At 36.1% G+C, this 24,671-nt stretch overlaps 2 protein-coding genes and 2 pseudogenes across 2 annotated transcripts; 3 read left to right on the top strand and 1 right to left on the bottom strand.

The window, feature by feature from the left end:
* Positions 1 to 603: 603 nt before the first annotated feature.
* Positions 604 to 9,055, top strand: LOC113503603 (regulator of nonsense transcripts 1-like). The gene is made up of 10 exons (XM_026885653.1): positions 604 to 959; positions 1,073 to 1,257; positions 1,978 to 2,178; positions 2,568 to 2,638; positions 3,010 to 3,077; positions 3,710 to 3,825; positions 4,257 to 4,466; positions 4,795 to 4,965; positions 5,340 to 5,499; positions 5,694 to 9,055. Exons 1-10 carry the CDS (start codon positions 780 to 782, stop codon positions 7,446 to 7,448), a joined length of 3,117 nt encoding a protein of 1,038 aa, XP_026741454.1. The 5' UTR covers positions 604 to 779; the 3' UTR covers positions 7,449 to 9,055.
* Positions 9,056 to 9,071: 16 nt separating this feature from the next.
* Positions 9,072 to 15,993, bottom strand: LOC113503604 (arrestin domain-containing protein 17). The gene is made up of 8 exons (XM_026885654.1): positions 15,778 to 15,993; positions 15,452 to 15,607; positions 14,452 to 14,663; positions 13,832 to 14,014; positions 13,192 to 13,380; positions 11,357 to 11,554; positions 10,744 to 10,843; positions 9,072 to 10,370 (listed from the first exon to the last, which is right to left on the bottom strand). Exons 1-8 carry the CDS (start codon positions 15,890 to 15,892, stop codon positions 10,225 to 10,227), a joined length of 1,299 nt encoding a protein of 432 aa, XP_026741455.1. The 5' UTR covers positions 15,893 to 15,993; the 3' UTR covers positions 9,072 to 10,224.
* A 118-nt stretch (positions 15,994 to 16,111) lies between these two features.
* LOC113503605 lies at positions 16,112 to 17,777 on the top strand (annotated as a pseudogene).
* Positions 17,778 to 17,899: 122 nt separating this feature from the next.
* LOC113503607 lies at positions 17,900 to 19,739 on the top strand (annotated as a pseudogene).
* The last annotated feature ends 4,932 nt before the right edge of the window (positions 19,740 to 24,671 follow it).

Here is a 24,671-nt window from a genome sequence, read left to right as displayed (position 1 = left end):
ATCATCTGCTTGTACTCAAGTGGCCATCCAGCAATCAAAACTTGCTTCTACCTAGTATCATAAATGATCGTCAGACCACGGTAAGGTTAGCTTGGGAAAAAAATGAGTAGGCACGTATTTACCAGCGAGTCAGTGTGGCTTTACAACTACATTATTATTTGGTCAAAAACAATATAAATGGTATTTAAAAATCAAAAGTTTGCCGTAAAATACTTTACCGAAAATATCAGTAGAAATTATCGCTAGAATAAAGGTAATAACCGCCAACCGGTGAATTTGGTTTTTTTTTTATTTTCGTAGCTGTAGTCCATCGGAAGAAAAAGACAAAAATATCAAAATATACAAAAATAAGGGACAATTGCCGAAGGTATTTTAAATCGTATCACTTGCACTGAAAAAGTTTTTATTATAATAACCAAAAATCATGAATCATGCCAAAACCATTTCATTTTGCAGGTATCCAAACACAGATGTTTCTAAATCTATAAAAAAGAAACTATCGTCCTTGTTTTCTTACGTTGTGATTGGTTACAATTTGTTATCTGTAATAATGCCCAGCGATGATTGGCCCGTACTTAAAATGTTACTCCCTGAACCAATAACATATGACTTTGTAAACGGAAACAAACCATGTGCTAACATGGCGATTTTTCATCATTCTTCGCATGTCGTTTGATAATTATTGCGTGGCTGTTATGGGAATTTGGTGTAATCGTGCAATATTTTATCTTTTAGACACATTTTCTTTGTTTTGTTCAATATAATTATATCGAGGAAAAATGAGTGTAGACGCCTACGGACCGAGCTCACAAACACTCACGTTTTTGGACACTGAGGAAGCGGATCTTATTGGGGCTGATACTCAGGGCTCCGAATTCGAATTCACTGACTTTACCCTTCCATCGCAGAGCCAAACACAGGCTTCTCAACATGACCATGGCTTGTCATCTTCAAATCAGGTTAGTGAAAACATAGTTCATTATTTTTGTTTTCCTACTAACCTTATTTTGATGAATACGTAACTTCGCGGAGTGGATAACGGATAATTTACTTGGCACTGTTTTCGTTGCAGGTGAATGGTCTGGGACGTTCAGATTTGTCATCAAAAGTTTCTAACGTGACCAATGCCATAGCAGAGTTGCAATTTGAGGAAGAAGATGAAGCCTTGTACAGCAAAGAATTGCCTGACCACGCTTGCAAGTATTGTGGCATACATGACCCGGCCACTGTTGTCATGTGCAATATTTGCAACAAGTGGTGAGTCACTTTATCATCTCTATTTAGTTACATATATAAGTCCACAGTATTTATGTTTTTGTCATGTCATGCAGTACATTCTACCCTACACAATCGTGTGTCTATTTTATCGTAAATTTATACGATTAAACATTATGCAACAGCGAAAACATTAGAGTAAACAAGCTTCATTCAAGGTTATTTCCAAACAGTAAAATAATCTTTGCATTTAAGTTGTTCTTGTAATATAACTGACCCTTTTGCCATTGTAATGAAAAGGAGGTTTTAGTAATGAATACCTCATTCAATTTATTTGCTAGAATACTTTATGTAATTCAAATGATCTCATTAACATTTTAATTACTTCTGAACTGAAATTTGAATATTATACCCAAGACTACAACTTGCATGACAGATAAACAAGTGATAAGCTATACAATAAGCAATAGATAATATTCTCTGTAAATTAATAAAAACATAGTTTTATTATATTCGACAATACCATATTTGCAGTGAATTATTCACAGTACTTATCAAGTTTGGTTAGAATTGAGTTGTTATTTTTTGCTTAATACATACTTATATGTCAGTACTTGGAAGGTAAAATACATTTAGGTATCTATAGTTGAAACTTAAAAATATTAAAGAATATTTACCAACTGAAAATCACCAACCAGAAGTACTATTTAACGATGATAGTAAGTATTATAGCTATGGAGTTCAACTATAACTTTGTTCCAGGTTTTGCAACGGTCGTGGGAACACGTCAGGCTCACATATCATCAACCACTTGGTCCGTGCCAAGCACAAGGAAGCTGCGTTACATCGTGACGGACCGCTAGGAGAAACATTATTGGAATGCTACTCATGCGGTGCCAGGAATGTCTTCGTACTTGGCTTTATACCAGCCAAGGCAGATTCCGTAGTTGTACTGCTTTGCAGGTAATAAACCAATTAGATTCTTGTACGAATCTAACTACCTAAAAATTACATATAAAGGAGTCAAGTGTTAACAATTTCTCACCAAATATTATAAAGAAAAAATAAATTATATTATGCTTATAAAATTGCAGGATTTGTAATATGAAATTATACATTCTGGCACATTGTCAATCTTAAAGAATATTTCATAAGTTTGATTTTGGCAGAAGAGTTATGTTTATTTGTCAAAGATCTTCATTACATTTTATGACCTATTTAAGACTTTTCAAAACGAAAATAACCATTTTACAAAAAATTCATAGAAATGTATACTTACTTCTAAAAGCAAAACAATACAAAACTAAAAGGTAGCTTTTAAGAGTTTTTCTGATTTACCTTTTTGTTTCCAGGCAACCTTGCGCAGCTCAAAGTTCATTGAAGGATATGAACTGGGATCAAGAACAGTGGAAACCATTAATATGTAAGTAACTAAAACCTTTTGAAAAAAACCTTTCGTTTTTTTTATCATATTAACAGCATTTTTAGGGATTCAAATTCTGGCATGCATCCATGTGTTTTCAAATTCGTGTATAAATTACAAAGTGGTTCACATCCTTAATTGGTGAAAAAAGATAGGATAACCAACTCATCTGAGTCTCTTTCAAGGATGTGTTAAATCATATTAGAAGCCTTTGGTCAAGATTGTACATCAACCATATCAAAAGGAAAATACAGTGGAAATATTTTCAAGTAATTGAAAAAAACTTGTCTAACAAACTGGTCCTGTCTATATGAATTTCTCACAAATTTCGATTATTACATGTTTAATTGATAAATTATTGTGTTCTACAGCTGACCGCGCCTTTCTATCTTGGCTGGTGAAGGTGCCTTCTGAGGCTGAGCAGATGAGAGCCCGTCAAGTAAGTCAGTCATCAACTAATAATATCAAAACAATACTTTATTTATGGAAGCTAACCAAAACTTGATTGAACGGATTAGCCCTGCTCAAATAAAAATATCACTTTCAAATAGGTCAGAATAAACTCAGTGCCGGCGTTAGGGGGGGGGGGGGCGTGATGGGGCGATGGCCCAGGGCGACAAATTCTGGGGGGCGCCAAGGTCTGAAGTTGGAGTCTCTTGTCTCTCCTGGCGCAAACCCTCAGAACTGTGCTCTACGCTAGAGGTGGAATACTTCCACCGCCAAACGTAACGCTAAAGGAAAGATGAAATTCTTAATATAATTTTACTTGGGATCAGCAAAAAACTAGCACTTGATATTGCTTCCCTCAAGTGGGCGCCACAATATTTTCGCCCGGGGTGTCAGTAGCCCTTACGCCGGCACTGAATAAACTAACTGATTACTCTGCCTACATAAAAATTCAGTTAGTATTCACAACTAACTGACTCACAATTAACTTTTTAATTAATTGTTTGTATCTATTAAACTTTAAAATATTCTTTTTCTATTACTAGATCATAAACTTTTTAAGTTTCCAGTATTCCTTGCCTATTAGTACCAGTAGCAAATAAGTAATATTATGTTTTCTTTCAGGTGACTCCACAACAGATTGGACGTCTTGAAGAGCTGTGGCGTGACAATGTGGACGCTACTTTTCAAGACCTGGAGAAGCCTGGCGTGGATGAAGAGCCCCATCAAGTGCTGCTGAGGTTAATAGGAACATATTTTCATGATTTTTGCCTTATTTCATTATGATATCAGCTTTGTACAAAGTTCAATGGACTGAATGTACAATATTGACGACCTCCGTGGTCGAGTGGCGTACGCACCGGTTTCAAAGTGTCGCTAGCTCTGAGGTCCCGGGTTCGATCCCCGGTCGGATCAATGTTAAAATTCACATTTTCTACATTGTCTCGGGTCTGAGTGTTTGTGGTACCTTCGTTGTATCTGAATTCCATAACACAAATGCTTTAGCAACTTTGGGTTCAGAACAATGTATGTGATGTTGTCCGCATTTATTATCATTTATTTAATAGTGAATATAGGGAAACTATATTTGAACCAGAGTAGTATTCTATGGCTCACATGTAATTAACAAAACTTACTTTCACAGAACTTAATATGTTATTTCTCTTTCTAGATACGAAGACGGCTACCAATACCAAAACATCTTTGGTCCACTAGTGAAACTAGAAGCGGACTACGACAAGAGGCTCAAAGAGTCTCAAACTCAAGAGGGTATTGAAGTCCGCTGGGACGTCGGTCTCAATAAGAAGACCATTGCGTACTTCACGCTCGCTAAAACTGACAGTGATATGAAACTCATGCATGGAGATGAACTTAGATTGAGGTAACTTTAAATCCTTACCCCTTACTAATATAATAAATGTGAAAGTAACTCTGTTTGTCTGTCGCTTTCACGTCAAACCTCTGAACTGATTTTAATGAAATTTGTACAGAGATAGAGTTGACCTATTGACATATTGAAAACCTTAAAAAATAAACAATAATTTTTTAATGCTGCTTTTTATGACATTGGACTTAATAGCAGCAAAATACCAGAGAAAAGCGTGCTAAACTAAAATAAATTAAAATCGTAGTGCGTGTGGTTCGGCCAAATTTACGATCCGGTTTAGCCAAAAATCTCTTTGCTAAATAACAATTCTTTAAAATTTCAGATATGTAGGCGAGTTGCATAAGGCGTGGTCTGGCGTGGGTCACGTGATCAAGGTACCGGATAACTACGGCGACGACGTCGGCCTCGAGCTGAAGAGCGGCGCCGGCGCACCGCTGGACTGCACGTCTAACTTCGTCGTTGATTTCATCTGGAAGAGTACATCCTTTGACAGGTATTGTTTGTTCTATCATACCTATAATTTTGACGATTTTACATATAAATTATTCCCCTATAAGAAAAAGGAAATTCATGGTAGTATTTATGTGTATTTGTTACCTCTTCACGCTCTAATTTACGGACCATGCTGGTCATATTATATACTACTTTTGCCCGCGGGCTCGCCCGATACGTATCGAAAATGATCCCACAGGAACATAAAATCGAGACAAAAACTATCCTGTCTGTTAATCAAGGTTATAAACTATCAGTGTACCCACTTCCGTCTTAATACGTTCAGTGGTTTTTGCGTGAAGGAGTAACAAACATCCATACATACAAACTTTCGCGGTTAGATTAATAGTAGGATAATATTTTTGTTTGTTTCAGAATGCAGCTAGCTTTGCGTAAGTTTGCGGTCGATGACTCGTCGGTGTCTGGCTACATCTACCGCCGTCTTTTAGGCCATGAGGTCGAAGAAGTTTTGTTCAGAGTTCATCTGCCGAAACATTTCAGTGCTCCAAACTTGCCTGACCTAAATCGTTCTCAGGTAAATAAGTTTCAATTATACAACTTTGTTTTACGAAATCCTAAAAGGAACAGTTACTGCTGCGGTCACAAATCCGGCTTTAAGTAATCTGTCGATTGAAAAAAAGTATTACCAAATTTTTTTAAAAAGACCTCCTTACCTTCAGTAATTCCATAAGTAAAAATTGTTATTGTAACCCATATTGTTCTTAACAGGTATATGCTGTGAAGCACGCTCTACAGCGTCCTCTCTCTCTGATTCAAGGACCACCGGGTACAGGTAAAACTGTGACTTCTGCAACAATCGTATACCAACTGGTGCGACAAAACAGCGGTCCAGTGCTCGTCTGTGCTCCCTCTAATACTGCCGTGGACCAACTAACGGAAAAGATCCACAGAACAGGTCTCAAAGTAGTCAGACTGTGCGCTAAATCTCGTGAAGCTATGGAGTCATCGGTCTCGTTTTTAGCCCTTCACGAGCAAGCGAGAGCTCTTGGCTCGGCAGACAGCGAACTAAGAAAACTTACGCGGCTCAAGGAAGAGGCCGGTGAGCTGTCCGCCGCTGATGAGAGGAGGTACCGAGCTCTGCGCCGCGCCGCTGAGAGACGCCTCTTAGATGCTGCTGATGTGGTGTGTACCACCTGTGTAGGTGCTGGAGATCCCAGGGTCGCCCGCATGCGCTTCCAATCCATACTCATCGACGAAGGTATGCAGTCTACGGAACCTGAGTGTATGGTACCTGTCGTACTGGGTGCGAGGCAATTGATCCTCGTTGGAGACCACTGCCAACTTGGTCCAGTAGTTATGTGCAAGAAGGCTGCCAAAGCTGGACTGAGCCAAAGTCTTTTCGAGCGTTTAGTCGTCCTTGGTATCCGCCCGTTCCGCCTTGAAGTCCAATATCGGATGCATCCTGAGTTATCTCGATTCCCCTCCGATTTCTTCTATGAGGGTTCATTACAGAATGGTGTAAGCGCGGAAGAGCGTCGCTTGCATAAAATTGATTTTCCGTGGCCCAGGCCGGACCGCCCTATGTTCTTCTACGTAACTCAAGGACAAGAGGAAATTGCGGGTTCTGGAACATCTTATTTAAACAGAACAGAAGCAGCCAATGTAGAAAAATTGACCACAAGATTTTTAAAAGCGGGTGTTCGTCCTGAACAGATAGGTATCATTACACCGTACGAAGGCCAGCGCTCCTACCTCGTACAGCACATGCAATATCAGGGAAGCTTACATGCCAAACTTTACCAAGAAATCGAAGTGGCCAGTGTAGACGCGTTCCAAGGCAGAGAAAAGGATATTATCATCATGTCTTGTGTCCGTTCAAACGAACATCAAGGTATCGGATTCTTAAGCGACCCGCGTCGTCTGAACGTCGCTCTAACACGCGCCAAATATGGTCTGATAGTTGTAGGTAACCCCAAGGTGTTGAGTAAACAGCCTTTGTGGAATCATTTGTTAGCATTCTACAAGGAACGCCGCGTACTCACGGAAGGACCCCTATCCAATCTAAAGGAATCTGCGATCCAATTCGCCAAGCCAAAGAAACTGGTGAACGCCCAGAACCCGGGCTCCCACTTCATGTCGACGTCGATGTTCGACGCGCGCGAGGCGATGGTGCCGGGCTCCATCTACGACCGCGCGCGGCCGCCGCGCGACCCGCTGGCCTACGTGGGCCCCGAGCGCGCCGCCATGCTGCACGCGCCCGTGCCGCCCGCCGCCTTCTCGGCGCACCGCGGCCTGGCGCGGCCGCCGCTCAGCGCCGCGCAGCGCTCGGGCCGCCGCCGCCCGCCGCGCCTGTCGCAGGAGCCGCTGTCGCAGCAGCCGCCGCTGTCGCTGTCGCAGGGCGCGTCGCAGCCCGACTTCAGCCAGGAGTCGGCGGCGCCCGACTGCCCGTCGCAGCCGGACGGGCTGCTGTCCCAGGACTCCACGTACCAGGGCGGGTTCCGCGCACGCTGCAGCCAGTACTGAGGGCCGGGCGTCCGCCGCGGGGCCGCGCCGCAACAGCCGACCTCACTCCTCCGGGGTGGAGATACACGGTACTGACGACAGACGCCGATGCGCACCGCACACCTGACTGACGACGATCTCAACTCGGGTGCAGAGACAGACAGAGGATTCCCCGTGTCGCTTTATAACCGCGGGGTTGAATCGGTTGCGCCGGCGGCGGAATCCGACCGCGACTTGTCTTCGCCCATCGACCGTATTGAAGAGTGAAAACTCAAAACTTAGAAATTGTGTCACGCGCGGAGCAAACTTGCGCAACACGTTTTGTTGCGCGAAGTAAAATGTAACCGTTCCATTACAGGGATAGAAATTTTTATAGGATGTTGATACAAAAGTAAATCTGATGTTCAAACGAAGGGAAAATTATGTAATACACGCTCTTTTAAAAAAAAATTGGTCGTTAAAGTTTAAATCAAATTCCATTAGACACGTATGCACCAAATTGACATTACTATAAACTTGTTGCTATCCTCTATTACTACACGTGTTACTATGTTACACAATTAGAAACGAGTAGACAATGGCATGTCAGAGCGGAGACTTGAGAGAGCTCGGGACGAACTTCCGGGATTTGAAGAAAGATATGGAGGCAACAACGACAGATAAATATATGTAAAGATTTTTTTAAACGTTAATTGATCACCTTATATGATTTGAAGTAATAATATTATTATTCTAACACTAGACAAGACTACAAGAAGACTTTTTTAATTACGTCAAAAAATCAGTAAATTCTTTATCAGTATTTTTAAATCAATCATAACATTTTAATTTTATTTGTGTATGTAAAGGCAAGACTTGTTTTCTCGTTTCTAGATGTATAAAAGAATCGCGATGTCCCATCATTCGGGTACGTGAACGTTAACATCTTAGTTCGCATCTTAGAAATTAAACTTACTTTTTATTTCACATTCAAGAAAAAAAAACGAAAATGGTAAGCCAATTAGTCAGATTATAATTTGTTAGGCGACACATACAGTAATTCTAGTAATGGTTTGTTTTCGTCATAGGGAATTTCTTAATGTTCATATTAAACTTTATAAATATCATTGACGATATCAAAGTGTCAGTTCTACATCTTAGACAAACAATATGAATGTTAAACGGGGCTCTATTGTTTTTCCTTCTCATCCGGTACTCGCTTTCCATGGCGCCGAACACTACAAGAATATCAAATATATTTTAAGACTGTTTCTAAAACTATTTTTCTCTTATCGTTGATATTTTATGTCTGTTACAAATCTCCATATTAAGTAAACCGTTCTTGCAAGATTTCGCCATTTCATGATATATACTATGAAGTACTCTATGATCTAATGATTTACACATGCTCATAACATTCCTTGAGTATTTTACTTTCTGTTACTTTTTGAAACATTTTATTTATTAAAGCAACTCAAATTTCATTTAGTCTTAAAGACAATTAAAATTTCCTGGGGATTAACCTTTAATGTAAGTGAATATTGTGAAAGGGTTCTTACGGCTATTAGTCTGATGTATTTCCTGTTATTATGTTAATAATGAACTGTCTTAGATGGTTTTTACATTTTGTTTTTGTTTGTGAAGGAAAATCAATAAAGAATGTCATAATTATAAAGCAGTTTTATTTGTATAAACAATATTACATGTATAAAATGATCACACAATATCTCTTATCATTTACCATATTATATTAGATTCAAGTGACAACAGAGTAACATAAAAAGCTCTTTATAAATATATGTTAAAGTAAACATTTACTTTGATAAACTTTGAAAGTAAAACGAGATTACTAAAATACCATTGAACATCCGTGCATTTGTACTGTATAAATAAAAAAGAACATTGCTCCTATATCATTCTAGCACAAAGTGTTTTACGTCATTTTAATGATTCTATTGGCACAGTATTAAAGCTTTATTTAGGCCAGATCAACAAAATTCAGAGCTCAACCAAACACTACTTCTGTTAGAAGCACTAAAAAAAGAAAATATCATTCAGGTTTAAACATTTCACCCAATAAGGTGGACTTATAATTTTGAAAAAAAAAGAAATGACTAAAAAATTATCTTAAACTGTTATTTCAGTTTAAAATCAAACATTCCAATTAGAAAATACTTGGTAAAAAGGACCTAAATCTATCTAATCTAGTTTGTGCTTCAAGACGCATTCCAAAAGTATCATATTTTTCAAGCTTTGGGTAGCAGTCAATGTCATCGGAAGACTGATGCTCTACTATGCAGTCACGAACTAGCAGTTGACTATACAAGCTTCTGTAGTAAGCACCAAGTAGGCATGTGTAGAGAAATTTGGAAGTTACCAAGGCAAGTCCAGTAGACGACCAATTTTAAGCTTGAGCTGGGCTTTCAATTTAATTTGTGCTTAAATCTTTTTGAGTATTTTTTTAAAAGCAATTCATGCACACGTAAGACTCAAGTAGAATCTGAAACACGTTTCCTAGTCTTATTTATTTCAATATAGTTTACAACTTCAACATTGTAAATATTTATTTCAATATTTCGTATATTGCACAATGTAATTCGACAACTTCGCCACTGTTAATAAACTATGGATTTTATTAAAAACTTGAGTCTTACATCAATATAGGTATTATTCTTCGCTTATACATATCGTAGACCTTAAGGTATCCATGAAATATACTGCCAAAAGGCAGTAAGTTGGCTTATACCTAAAAATACAAATATTAATTGTAAATGTGTCTTAAAATTGAAATAAATGTTTCGAAATGCGAAGCTCTTGCTTATTGAGGTAGCGGCGGCGGCTGGACGGCAGCGTAGGTAGGGTAGAATGGGGCGAAGTTACCACCGCTTATCATTAAATGGTTAGACTCGCCTCGGTCTTGAATCGTACGAGCTGTGTACGGAGATTCTTTGTAAACCGGTGATGCTGTAAATAAGATAATTAATAGAAATTATCCTTCTTATCCCTTCGTTCTTTAATAATTTGTGTAAATAATTTAACATGAAGAAAAACGTCCATATTTTCATAGTTTATCCTGATAATGTTAAAAGAATGGGATAACTTTACGACCGACTTTAAATAAGAGGAAGTTTTATGATCTACTAATTGCATTTTGCTAAATATTAAAGCGACTACCTGCCTTATATATTTCATAAATCAAAAAGTATTATATTATATGAGCTAGCGTGGTAACCGTAGTGATCAATGCACATAACTTCTCTATATGGAAAGAGGCTCAGCAAAAGGACATCTACAGCTAGTATTAAACATACATATTAAATATTCCGTAATAACTTACTAAGTGCCGGGTACAATGTCTGGTATGGTGGTTGCACTGGCGGCGCTCCAGGCATCACCCAACCGCCGGGATTGGCGTCACCACCGGGAGCCGACGGCGCCTGTTAACAATTTACAACATATAAAAATATATACGATAGTATCCCAGTAGACAATTTGATGTAAGTACTAAAAATCATAAACTGGTAGAAAAACAGTTTTCTTCAAACAATAAATTTTATTAAATGGCACATTAGCCATAAAATGCAAGTTGCATCTGTTTATTGTCTTGGTAACACTTGAGTTAGGTAGATAATAATTTGTCGTTACTATCTATATGATTTCTTTTCTCATGTGTTCTACGCATACAAGGGCAATAAAACGTCAATATTAAATAACGGTAAAACGAGGTGAATAGAGATTTTTTTGGGGTGGACAGAAGAGTTTTTATTAAACTTGGACGTTTAATAAGACAAAATATAGAGATACGCAATATTATACGAACATTCGCAAACATTTCATAAAGTAATTGTGTTGAAGTATTTTTATGTAAGAAAATATTCATGCAACCTCTAAAACACACTATTTTCTGTTCACCCCTTGAAACTCTATCCACCTCGTTTTACGGTACTTACATTAGGTTGTGCTGGTCCAACGGGTAGGACAGCTGGCTGGCTCGGAGAGTACTGTGCTGGGTCACCGTTCCCAACATTGTCTTGAAGTGGTGCTGAAGGAGTGGCCTGCCCAATCATACCGACTAGCGGCACGGTACCTATAGTGATGTACTTTTTATCGTGCATGTTCATATGCATGCCTGATACTACGCATTCCACCTGTATAAAAATGATAGTTAGTTGAATCTTGATACCTAATCGGATAACCGAGTAGGGTCAGAACGCCAGCACATAAGGTCAATGATAGTGTGACGCGTCGTGGGTTATGCGCAGGTCAGTATTTCTGTGATCCACGAATGCTTGTTCTGAATCTCAGTCTTGTGCACTAAGTCATGAGGACGCACGAAGATTAAACTATTTAAACTCTTTAGTACGGAAGTCACTTTTTAAACAAAAAAAAAACCTTCCTGAATCTTAAATTTGTGACAATTCGCTTTACGCTAAGGGTTAAGCCGTATCAATCTGAGAACATTGAATCGCTCTTGATTATTTGTTTCTGTCAGTTCAATCTCGATTCAAAAAAACTTCTTTTCTAAATCAAAATGTAAGAGGGAGTACGACCGTTAGTGGTCTTGTAAACATTGCGTGTAGCTTATTTACGTCCATTTACTGTACTAAATCTCTCGTTAGATTTGGCTACTAGAGTTTTTGACTTAAGCTCGATGAAATATTTGTTATAATACTATCTTTGGTAGTGAAATCTTTCGACACATTATAGAAATAAAGAATGACACTTTAGGGCAACCAGTAGTTTGGGCCTTTTGGGCGGACTTGATAATTGTTATGTTATCCGTAAGTATTTTATCTCCACAGTAAAATGACTCATTTCCCCTGAGAATCAGACTTATCTACAATGCGCAGTTTTTATAATATTATACGTAGGTAAGTTACAACAACGTATGCAAATATTATGAAGGTCAAAGTGGGTTGCAATAAAGTCATAATCGAATATTGAATAACCGATTACGGTTAAACGTTTCTTTTTTCGATATATTTTAAATCAACGATTTTAAAATAATATATAAAACTATAGCAAGCATTTTTTCAAAACGACCATTCATTAACACAACATACAAATATAATTTAAGACCTAAGCATGACATCATCGTTACATCACAGATACACAAAAACTCAGACACCGTGAGATAAACCACGATATTAGATTACGTTACCTTGGAAACGGCGCCACGAAGCACAGTACAATGATATAATAAGTTTAATAACAGATAATTGTACTGTGGTGTATGATTGACGATGATAATAAAATATAACAAGTTTTATTATGAGAAAAAAAAAGAATTATTATGAGTTACAATACGAGTTGAAGGTTTACATATAGATACAAAGATCCTTTAGTGCCGCGTCTAAATTCTACGAAAGCGCTGGCAAAGAAACAACTATTTACGATCACTTTCGAAGAATTAAAAAATTATTAATTGTCTCATTATTTTATCTTGTATATTTCTGAATTGTTATTCACTGTTGTAAAACTGAATGATAGTGAAATTGAATTTGTGTCCTAACCGGCTTATTTAACACAATTTAATAAAACGACTTTTACGGATTTTATCGCGGTTTAATTTTAAATTAAAAATATGAAGGTAGAACGAGCAACATCTTCTGTCAAGACGAACACCATCTCAGTCTGCCCGTGACCATGATACCTGCAAAGGTGTCGAAACGTCGGGAACTAAAACCAAAAATTAAACCGCGATAAAATCCGTAAAAGTCGTTTCATTTCAATGTCTAACATTCGCGTAAACCTAAGAAACCACAATTTAATAATTTTTACTGACCTTGAAATCGTAGTCCAGGTCAATGATGTTGCAGTTGACGAGATCGGACGGCGGTATTGGGGGTACTTCCATAGTCAAGTTCCAGTTTTTAGTAGAACCTGCAGGGGCCGGACCTTCTTGTACAGTTAGTACTACATCTTTAGTTTTCTTAAGCGCATTTGTTGGCGATGTAGCTCTGTATGTGACCACCTAAAAGAAAAAGCGATTTAATATTATACATGTGAAAGGAACTCAGTCTGTGTGTCGTTACGTTTTCAAGCCTAATAGACCGATGCTATTAATATTCAGCATGGGGATAGTTTGAACTACAAGAACGAACACAGGCGTCGCACTTGCGGGTGGAGCCGCTGTCCAAAGCTGCTTAGATTACAGTTAAAAATATCAGATAATTATGTGTAGTAGCTTCATTATACTGAAACTGTGAAGAACAAAACTGCATTTCTGCAGTGAGACAATAATAATAATAACTGACTGACTCAAACAAGATAGACCAAAACTGGAAACAAATAATAATTAAAATTAATTGATTTGTAAACATGACGCAGTTTGCCGATTTCCAATTACCACTATAACTGTCTTATAACTAAATATTACTAAGTTTTTTTGGAACGAAAGAAAAGAACAAACTTTAAGAACTCACCTTTCTCAAGAAGATTTTAACAAGATGAAGCTGCACATTACTCTTGTTTTCAATGTCAATTCTTATAGGTATCACTTGTCCAGGCACATAGCCTGACACCGGAGCTTGAACATCAACAGACAGAGGCGGAGAGGCACAGCAGAAGCAACAGAATGTCTTCTCTAGTTGAATATGGATTGGTTCCTATAATAAAAACATTGTATACAGGAAAAATAACAAGTAATTGTTTTTTTTTTTGCATATTTATTTGTCTCACATAAATAGTTGAATATTTGTATTAGTATTCTCCACATCTAATTAGAATTCACTTCAGTATTTTCCTTGAGACAAGATCATTTTTCTTAGAAACATAAATAAAAATGCTAGCGATTGAAATGGTTGTTCTCATAAATACATTATGGATGCATTTTGATCGTGTAAATTTATGAGCATATATTGCTACAGAGAAACATTGTCTGTATATAAAAACTATTTGCTAGTAAAGAGACATCAAATATTATGTAACAGTAAAACTTATCAGTTAACATGTATTGTATAGTTCTTTATCTATGCTAATTGATTGCATAAACAAGTTACTTAAATATTACATATTCTATGTGCAACTGTAAAACATTCCTTACCTTATATGAGGGGTTCAGATTCAGGTCAAATGCATTTAGGACAGTGAAAGCCATTTTGGTTTCTTGGTCGAATTTCCATGGACGGTCTAGGGTGACCTTAACTGTGTATCTTATGTATCCATACTGGCCCTCAAAGGATGATGGCAGGACAGGAGGTAATGTACAAGTGAAGTTGTACACTTGTTTGCCTGACGGAATTTCTATTTCATTCCCTGTTAGGAACAAAATTGTACTTATTAGAAATTATTGGGGTAAGTTGCTTTGAAAATCGCTCATTAACTGTTGAAAGATCAAACCTTCTTGTTGTGTTCATGGATTTTATCAATGTGTATATGTGTTGTGGATTAAAATAAAAAAGCAGTATTTTGTGCCAATATAAAAAGTTTGTGTGATAGTGAGTTAAGACTGACACTAGGATGACTAGAGACAGCAAAATGAGTAATGTAAAATGTTAAAAGTGAATAATTTTACTACACTTGCTTTCAATGTGTTCTCAGAAATGCAAGTATGTGTTACCTGTTTTCTTTAGTATTATGTTATACTTATCATAAAAAAAAAACAATAACATTTTTTTTTTATGTCAAATCAATGTAATCTGTATATTGTTTGAGTTTATTCAACTATAGTTATCTTTTAACCTTGATCTTACAATGAGGTACATTTAACACTAGTTATTGATGTCAACTTTGTGTGGGATGAATAAATTTCTATTATTAGAAAGAATGCATTGATAAATATCAAACAGAGATTATAATTGAAATAGCTTTTAACAAGTACTAGGTATATCAAATGTTTACAATATTAGATAATAAGTATTGGTTTGCTATTTTATGTAGACAAGTCAAAGGATGTCACCTTTATGTTTGTATAAACATTTATCATCAGGTTTACATTATTTCCCCATTCCTAGCTTCTTACATAAATTTTACCTACCTACCTGTCTATCATGAGTGTGATTTGTGTATCAATGATTTAAAACACAAGAATAATAATGTTAAACCTGAATTGCTCCCAAGTAAATAGTAGGAAATTTGGAAATATTCCTCATGGCCTGTGTGCATAGTATCTGAGGTTTCTGTCTTCCCTTCAGAGTTCTGTTCCTCCTTACTTTCACACCACTCAGTGTGTGCCTCTCCCTTAATTTTAACATGGATACCTACGGAAAAATTCACTCATAAATATAAAACATAAGAAATAACGATGGATTTCTCAACGAATCGTGTTACGATCATCACATAAATAGTTTTATTTTTGTGTGCTAACTAATGCGTGACTCATAATGTATAAGACCACAATAAAAGTAATCGTACGAGCTACATAACATACCTCGAACTTTTTTGGGACTGTCGAACACATACTCTATTCTGCCATTTACAGTTTGACCGGCGTAATATGTATTCCATTGGTTGTCGAAATATATATTTGCTTCTTTAAGACCCATAGTTACAAAGAGGAAGTATCTTTTCCACTTAGCACTTTAGGCACTACTAACAGCAAGCAGAACTATTTCCGAGTTTCCGAGTACTCGTATTGACTGATGCACACAGATGACAACGGGAATGACACTTTAACTTTGACAACTGACATGGAAGTAGACTGACAATGTAGCGGTGACTGACTATCAACATATTATCGATACTGAATATTCAGTGACCCAGCTAAATAAAACTTGAATAAAACAAACAGCCAAAAAACTAATATTGCTGTAAGGTTGAAATTAAATTATGAATTCAAGTACGCAACAATACTATTCTATACTTTGATGGAATAGTGTTGATTACTGTTGATGAAAAAAATACATTCGTCCAGAAATCGTTTATGGTTACAGATTGAATTGACATTGACAGTTTGACAAATGAATATTGATAAACTGGATTGGAGGCGACAGTTTAATTAATTGATATTTAATATGGTCTGAGATAAAATTTAATTCGAAACGATACTAGTTGTAATAGGTACCGGAAGCTATTGCCTTCATCATGGATTACATTTATTACTATAAACGTGGAATGAGTAATCTTTATGTCAGCACTATTATATATATAACGAACTGAATAATTTGAATTTATTATAATATTATAACGTTTATGGTGAGTTCATTCAAAGCGTAACGTAACCCTTATATGGGTAAGGTACTGAAAGTACTCTCAATGTCAGAAATTTCCATAATTATACCAGTCTATAATGGAGAAAAATGGATTAATGACTGCATGAACTCTATTTTAAAACAATCTTTATTTAATGATTACAAAATAAAATTAGAAATTGTCGTTTATAACGATGGTAGCACAGACAATACACAACAACTTTTGATGAAATGGAAACAGATCTTTAATTTAAAAGATGTATCTTACAAGATATTAGGTGGTAATATTTCCAATGGAGTGGGAGCTGCTAAAAATAGAGCTGTGGAAATAAGTACAGGCCAGTTTCTTTGCTTTCAAGATATTGACGATGTAATGAACCCACTTAGAATAAGTTTACAATGGGAAGCTGCAAAATCAAATACCAATGCACTTATTGGTAGTAATATAGTCCGTTGGCCTGAAAATTCAACACCCCGTTATGTTCGTTGGGTTAATAGTCTAACTGATAACCAGTTAAAATTACAAATATACACTTCCTTTGGACCCACACTGCTTATGCCAACATGGTTTTGCCATAGATCTGTTTATGATAAAGTTGGAGGTTTTGTAGAAACTGGGCATGGGACACCAGAAGATCTTATATTCTTTTACAAACATTTGGATGCTGGAGGAGATTTGATTAGAGTGGACCAAGCCCTAGTAGTGTATGTTTACCATGAAGATGCAGCCACTTTTAGTGTGAAACGGGAGATGATTTGGAAGATACAGCTTGAAAGGTTACAACAATGTGTTATGCCATCTTGGAAAGAGTTCACCATCTGGAATGCTGGAAAAAGGGGAAGAAAAGTGGTCCGCTCATTAAACCCAAACAATTTAAATAAAGTGGCTGCTTTCTGTGACATTGATAAAAATAAAATAGGACGTGATATAGAGTTATATTGTCCTATAAAAAGAGAAGTCATTGTGAAGTTGCCTGTGCTTCATTTTACAGAAGCCAAACCACCACTTTTGATTTGTGTTAAACTTGACCTTACAGCTGGGGAATTTGAAAAAAATCTCAGCTCATTGAATCTCACTGAAGGCATAGATTATGTATTATTTAGTTAAATATTTAAGGAATTTATTGCAATTATATATGTTATAAATTATTAAAACTGTTATGCATAACTTTGTTTTTGTTTGATACTTGATGCCCCAAAACCATAGTATGTCTGAATATATAATATAATAGTAGGTCACTGCGCTTACCCAGGCTTCTTAGTTTTAGGATTTAGACAAACTTCTAAGTTATCTGTGACCTCACGGCTCACCTGACAGTTAGCTGAATGACAATTGTCAATAATTGATATGTCATTGTCCGAAATGTTGTCCCGGGAAAGTACTTAGAACTATTTTATTTTATTATTTATTGGCATTTATAACAGTAATAAAGTCAGATCGAACTACATAACAGTAAAGCATTTTTACCGTTGCGGAATATTCAAACAATTTTAATATTGATCAGTCATGGACGAAACGAAGAAAGGTAGTCAGTCCACAAGTGTAGAAGATCTTAAAAGTAAAGGAAATGAATGTGTTAAAGAGGAGAAATATATTGAGGCTGTGTTGCATTATACTCAAGCCATAAAGATGGACCCTAATAACTATGTATTGTACAGCAACAGATCGTTTGCATTTCTCAAATTGGACCAGCATTATCTCTCTCTACAAGATGCGAATGAAACAGTCAGATTGCAGCCTCAATGGGCAAAGGTGGGTTTGAACGGTTTTTAAGCGTGTACTATATAAAAGATAGTTTTCTCTGATATTGAACATTACCTATTGAACTTTAGGGATATTTTCGTCGTGCTGAAGTTGAAGCAGCCAGTGGACTTTATGATGAAGCTATTTTATCATACACAACAGCTTTGCAACTAGAACCTCATAATGTAAAATTGATGGAATCAATTAAAAGTATCACTGATATGCAGAAGAAAAAAATCAAAGGTAACTTCTTTTTTTCTTATCAGTTTTTACTGTTTGTAAGGCCAAATGATGGCCTTGTAAGAACTGTACAATAAGCTTAGTCTGTATGTACTCAATTATTAGTTGATATATATTTTTTTTTCAGACAGTCAAAATATCATATGGATCTGCACATGTGTGGGGCTAATTTTCGGCATTGGAGTTGTTGTATTGGATTATAGTTTAACTACAACTCCAACATTAACTGTAAGTTTGTTGTTTTAACTTTTTAGGTGATTTACTTAGTAATGAATGGTATCTTTAAATGTTAAGATAGACTATATTTGTGGGGTAAACAGTTCTCAGGGGTACACGTACAAATGTGTGGTTTTTTAAACTAAAATATCTGAATATTTTGAGAATTAACTTCTATTACTAGGCAAGATTGGCATTAGGTGCTTTGTATTTTATGTGACTCCAGATTAAAGCATAAATTATGCCCTCATAAGGGATATAGTTGATAAATAAATTACATTGTTAAAAATTGCCACTGCCATTAAAGTTAACTAGTTAAATCCCTTTGTTTTATGAATAATTTGTTTAGTAAATAAAATTTTCTTATGAATTTCAGCACCCATTCAGTATGGTGGCATTTTCATTAGCCTTGGCAGGAATGGGCTGGGCCATTGGAAGAGTGTCACACTAATGGGTACTTGGAGTGCAGGCAAATCACTACAACCACCAGAAGACTTAGGTATTTCATCATTATTCTTCAATATTTTGTACAAATATTTACCTACATTGTGATAAGCTGATAACTGAGACAGTATTTACAAGTGATGTTTTAATTAATTATGAAGATGTCATTTGCAAGTTCCATGATAGGTTAAACTCTGTTTACTGACTCAAAATGTTATGAATTAGTTACTTACTCTCAGTTCTTATTGTCACTAGTGTAATATTTCTTCATATTTTTAGTTCTTTTTTTGTGACTTATAATTACAATCTGAATTGCAGGTATAAATGGGAACACAGATGAAAAAGATACAGCAGTACCAGAGAAAAAAGCGAAGTACAGCAAAGCACAAGCTAGACAGAGATATAAGCAAGGGAAACTTTAGTTATAAGAATTCTTCTTTTATTTGATGGTTCAATTTTTATAACAGATTTATTAGGTTATAAGCATGTATCAGTGGCTTGGTGAGGGTGTTGTGTTGTTAAAGTTTCTGCTAGTCCAATTAAACTAGATAGTCCAGATTTTCAAAGACTTAACAATGATAAAAGACATTTTTAAAACTACATTTCATAAATTGTCATAATTACAATGAGGTTTATAATAAAATATTTACCATTTCCTAAAAATTTAATCCATGTTTAGTACTTTTATATAGTTATGTTAGTTTTGTACTTAGAACATAATTTAGTTATAATATTCAGAAGTCAGCATTTACATAAACTATATGTGGTACGAATATGTATGTAAAAACCGAATCATCCTAAAGTATTAAACAAGATGGATGATCGTCAACATTTTACATTATTATTACGGGAAAATGCATATACCCAACAGTAGGACCATATTAAAGGTTGTTTTCTTAACGGTTTGAAAACCTCCTTTCTTGGATAAAATAATGACTTTTTTGAACACATGGCATTCTAAGGGATTTCTAATAGCTATATGGGTTCGTATTCAGAAAATAGATCCAGTGGAACAACTAGTCCATAGTTGTTCGTAGGCACCTTGAAAATAGCTAGATCGATTACTTGACATGTTGTGTCTTTAGTGAAATTCTCTATAGGGTAACTTTATTGACGTTTTATACAATAACTAGCTGTTGCTCGCGACTTCGTCCCCGTGGGTAGAAGATATAAGTTATAATTTATGCCTGCCCTGTTTTTTTCACATTTTCCATTGTATCTTCGCTCCTTTTAGTCGCAGCGTGATGGTTTATAGCCTAAAGCCTTCCTCGATGAATGGTCTATTCAACACAAGAAGAATTTTTCAATTTGGATCAGTACTTCCTGAAATTAACGCGTTCAAACAAACAAACAAACAAACTCTTCAGCTTTATATATTAGTAAAGATATGCCAAGAAATTTCAGAAACGCAGTTATGCTTTATTCATTATCTAACAGACAAATTACCGGCTAATGTATTATTGGTTCATATTTGCTTCCAGTTCTTTCTGATTAAATGCACCACTAAAGTCGAACATTCAAGATTTTTTCGTAGTTTTCTTCAGCCTTACGTAAGATTTCGATAGCATTCAGTCAAAATTCATCGCATCTGTATAAAACGGAGGCGCAAAGCGGTCGATATGTATTTGGCCTGAAGCCAGAAGATTTCGTCGCCATTTCTGCCAAACTCAAGAGGTAAACCAGTTTCTTGCTTACGTGTCAAAGTTATAATAGTTATAAATTGCTTAAAAAACAATATTTCCAAGTACTGTGACTTTAAAACAACCATTTATTTTGACAAAAGTGAGATTTGGCTTTAAGACCTATTAAACGGCTGTTTTAAAATTTCCATGTCAGGTATTTTCTATATTAAGCGCATTTAGACTTTGTCATTACGAGTTTTTCTTGGTCACATTCTCCTCTCTTGTAGTTCGCAACACCGTCCAAATCGATTTTATGTCATACCAGAACTAACGTTACGTCACCAAGAAAACTGTCAAGGAGATTGAATACTCAATTGAGGCAGAAATATAAGTCACTCGAGATTGCCTTTGCACTGCTTCAGTTGAAAGAACTTCACTTCGAAACTCACTCGTGTATGTTTTTTCTCATAACCAATCACGTGGTTTCATTCATTGTTCAAAGCATTTCTTATCACAAGGTTACCAGATCAACTGTTAGATCAGTCTCAATTACTCGTGCTGGATATGTTTTCATCTCGGCTAATTATTCATAATGGCATCGCCATACGTCATTGTGACCATTTGCACTCTAATCATTATGTTTACACTGTCAAATGGGAATTCCTTGAAACATTTTCCTTTCATGCGTGGATTATTTCCAGTTAATCTTAGTTAGTTAATGATCATAATATTATATCGTTAAGATATTAGATGGATGTTTATGGATGGGAAATACCAAGACCACACACAGAACTAAATTATACGATGTATAAGTGGTTTGTGCTATTGTTTACTGCGTAATAGCCCCGTCAGGAATATTGGATATGAAATAAATCAATAAAAAATAGATAGAAAATTATACTTTAACGCATACAAGACGGTGAAGCGTAAGTTAGCGGAAGCTAGTAACGTCACTTGTTAGTAAATAGTTTCCGTGATGACAGAATAAACAAAAGTTATATTTTTGGGATTCCATCTGTTGGATTAATGAGCGAAAATCCCATTTTTTACAAATTCGCTAGTTTGTGTATACGAGCCGTGTTTGTGTTGTTAGTCCCCACTTCACTATATTTTTAATGCAAGTTTGGTAGTGTACTTTTCCGTCTCTAAGATCACCTGAACATATACAAACACGTGTATCATGTTTCTACGAAGTCGCACATTTCACGTCTCATCTCATTATTCAATTAAATTTTCTATTTAATCAAGTGTCAAAGAAATGTCAACACGTGCTAAATATGACTTATGTAATTAACAACGCAGATGTCATTACATTTACTAAACAACAAGATGAGTGTAAAAGGAAGATGAGAAAGTATGAGTATTAAATTCTAAATTCGAATTAACATTTTCCTCGTAATTTATTACAAGTATTTGAAAAACGCACTTACTAAAGTAAATTAAACGAATATTTCTATGGCAGTTCGGAAACTGGCGTTCTGGAAAAAGGCCAGGATCCTCGGGTCGTTTCTCGAAAATGACGTGGTCTCAGCTCGAGTAATTACATTTCCCCTGTATGTTTAACATAGCTTTGTTATGCAAGGATTGCATTTATTAATGTATAAAAGAGAAAGCCCACGCAAAGCCGCGAAGAGACAAGATCTATAAAACGTTTTGAGCGGCTTTAAGTTAAGCCTTAAGTTACAAGAATCCGCAGCAACGTCGATGTTTTATGGCCAATAATGTGATAAGCCGCGATTGTTACTTGCCTGTCTTCCAGCTGCAACGTTCGACATAAATTCTATTAAGAGAATGAAATTTAAATTCACAATGGCCGTTTATAAAGCTGTCCATTCATTATCCTACATGCGGACGCGGTCCCGATAGCAGTTTGCATTATGTAGTCACTCGGTCGTTTAACGTGAGCATTTTCTCGTATGTGGATCATATTTTATGGAAGCCTCCTCTGGTCATTAGCTCACCGCGTTTATGGGGCGTACCCTCACTGGGTCATTTAAAAGGGGAACGTAGATAAGGGTAAATAGGCCGATCTCGATGGAACGTGTTATCGATTACGATAAGATTTTAGGTGGCATTAAAATTCGTTTGATATTTTAATGGCCGACCTTTTAAATTGTTATCAAAACAATGCGCTTATCCTACTGAATCTAAATTTTATGCTGAATTTAAATGCAGAAATACTATTTAATTTTGAATTTTTGCAAACTGATATTTAACCACATATTTGCCAACAGATGTTTTCCGCATCTTTAATATTAATTATTTGCCGTACAGTCATCACGGAAGTTGTACTGAGGCAGCGAGATGATACATGTATGTAACAATTAAACAAGGTGTTTACAACAATAAATTTCCGTGCTATCAGTCTGAGCCAGAATGAGATATTTCTAAATGTCCGACAGATTTATTCGTACATTAATTGTTCTCATAATGAATTAATCAAGCAATTACCGTTTTTGTCTGGCATTTTCCTCTTAGCCTGTAATTTATTCGACTGGTTGACATTTTGTTTCCGAACCAATAAATGTTTATTTTAAAGCTGTGCACTTAACTTCAGCATATAAGACCTCAAGGACACTTAATAAATGTTCGGTTAAGGTCCTTGTTCAGGAATCATCATAAATTTGAGAGTATTACAGTTGTCACTGTAGCAAGTTCCATTATTGTCTGTCCTCCTCGAATTTTCGTTCTTTATAGTTCATTCTTATTGCCTTTATTACGATTGTTCTTTGTATCTCCTACTTTATTGTACGTTTCTTTTAGTTCAGTGTTGTTGCTAAGCCTTTGTGTCGAAATTGCGTTAAAGTATTTTTTGTAAAAAGTTGAGCAAATATTTCTCTCATTCCCTTATTATTATGAGGCTTTAAAAACTTGGAGGTTTTGTAACGCTGTTCATTTCTGATAATGTTAGGTAATGTGCTAAAAGTGTGTTCGAAACTTTTGGTGCAGACTTGATAAATGAATGGGCACCCTCTTAAATTACTTGTGAAACTGCTGTTAATTGGTCCGTTTCCATTCGATTTAACTGTAGCATTACCAGTTATGTCATCGAAGGCGATATTTACTTGGGGTTGGGGTGTTATTTGTAATGTGGTTGGGGTGTTATAAGGTACTGTGGCGTTTACCATTGGCTATTCCACGTCAATTCCACGACGTAAAGAGGCCTTTTCCAAGATCTCATAGGAAATGCGAGTAGGGATCGGAGGAAGTGACTGCATTATCATTAACTACCGGAATGTTTAATTTTCTTGCAGAATACATTGTTATTTATACCTCATATTTTATATTTTTCTTTAATGCCTATTGCACTATTAATTAACTGTATAACGCTGTTTTCACTAACTTTCGATTCACCTATTCAAATGCCACCCCTGAAGTGGAACAAGAATGTCTTGATCATAGTAGTGAACATGTGAAGATCAAACCAGCGTTGATTGAAGTGGTGACCTATACCACTCGGGAGCACGTGCAGTCGTCCTCAGCTAAGAGCTTAAAGGCTTTTGTAAACATGTACCTGTAGTTTTACGATCTACATTATATTTAAGTACAAGTCGCCACTGGATTCGAACGACCACGTTTTACGATATCATTTGTGTACCTACTTATATATTTTATTGGGGTCAGTTTTGTATTTCTATTTGTCACAATGCAAATAATTGATATGCAAGAATAGTCTTCTTGATATTGTATTCTTGTGATGTTTCTGATAAGTGGTATTTGTTTTCGCTTTGATGTTCTGACCTGATATTAGTTTGTGATTTCATTTTGTCGTGATTATAGTATTTTTGAATACTCGATATGTTTTTCTTTTTTATATGAGAATGAGAATTTTAAGAGAAGAGTTCCCAATCGATCAGCTCTACTCAGC

This window comes from Trichoplusia ni, chromosome 19 (genome assembly GCF_003590095.1).
Source record: "Trichoplusia ni isolate ovarian cell line Hi5 chromosome 19, tn1, whole genome shotgun sequence".
Taxonomy (NCBI): Eukaryota; Metazoa; Arthropoda; class Insecta; order Lepidoptera; family Noctuidae; genus Trichoplusia; species Trichoplusia ni.
This window is presented reverse-complemented; position numbering and strand designations above follow the sequence as displayed.

Coding starts and splice junctions, on each gene's coding strand:
- LOC113503604 (XM_026885654.1), bottom strand. CDS start 15,892: ATGGGTCTTAAAGAAGCAAATATATATTTCGACAACCAATGGAATACA. Junction 13,381..13,831: donor TTAAAATCTTCTTGAGAAAG/GTGAGTTCTTAA, acceptor TTTTTCTTTTAG/GTGGTCACATACAGAGCTAC. Junction 11,555..13,191: donor ACCTGGACTACGATTTCAAG/GTCAGTAAAAAT, acceptor ATTTTTATACAG/GTGGAATGCGTAGTATCAGG.
- LOC113503603 (XM_026885653.1), top strand. CDS start 780: ATGAGTGTAGACGCCTACGGACCGAGCTCACAAACACTCACGTTTTTG. Junction 960..1,072: donor GCTTGTCATCTTCAAATCAG/GTTAGTGAAAAC, acceptor TTTTCGTTGCAG/GTGAATGGTCTGGGACGTTC. Junction 3,078..3,709: donor AGCAGATGAGAGCCCGTCAA/GTAAGTCAGTCA, acceptor GTTTTCTTTCAG/GTGACTCCACAACAGATTGG.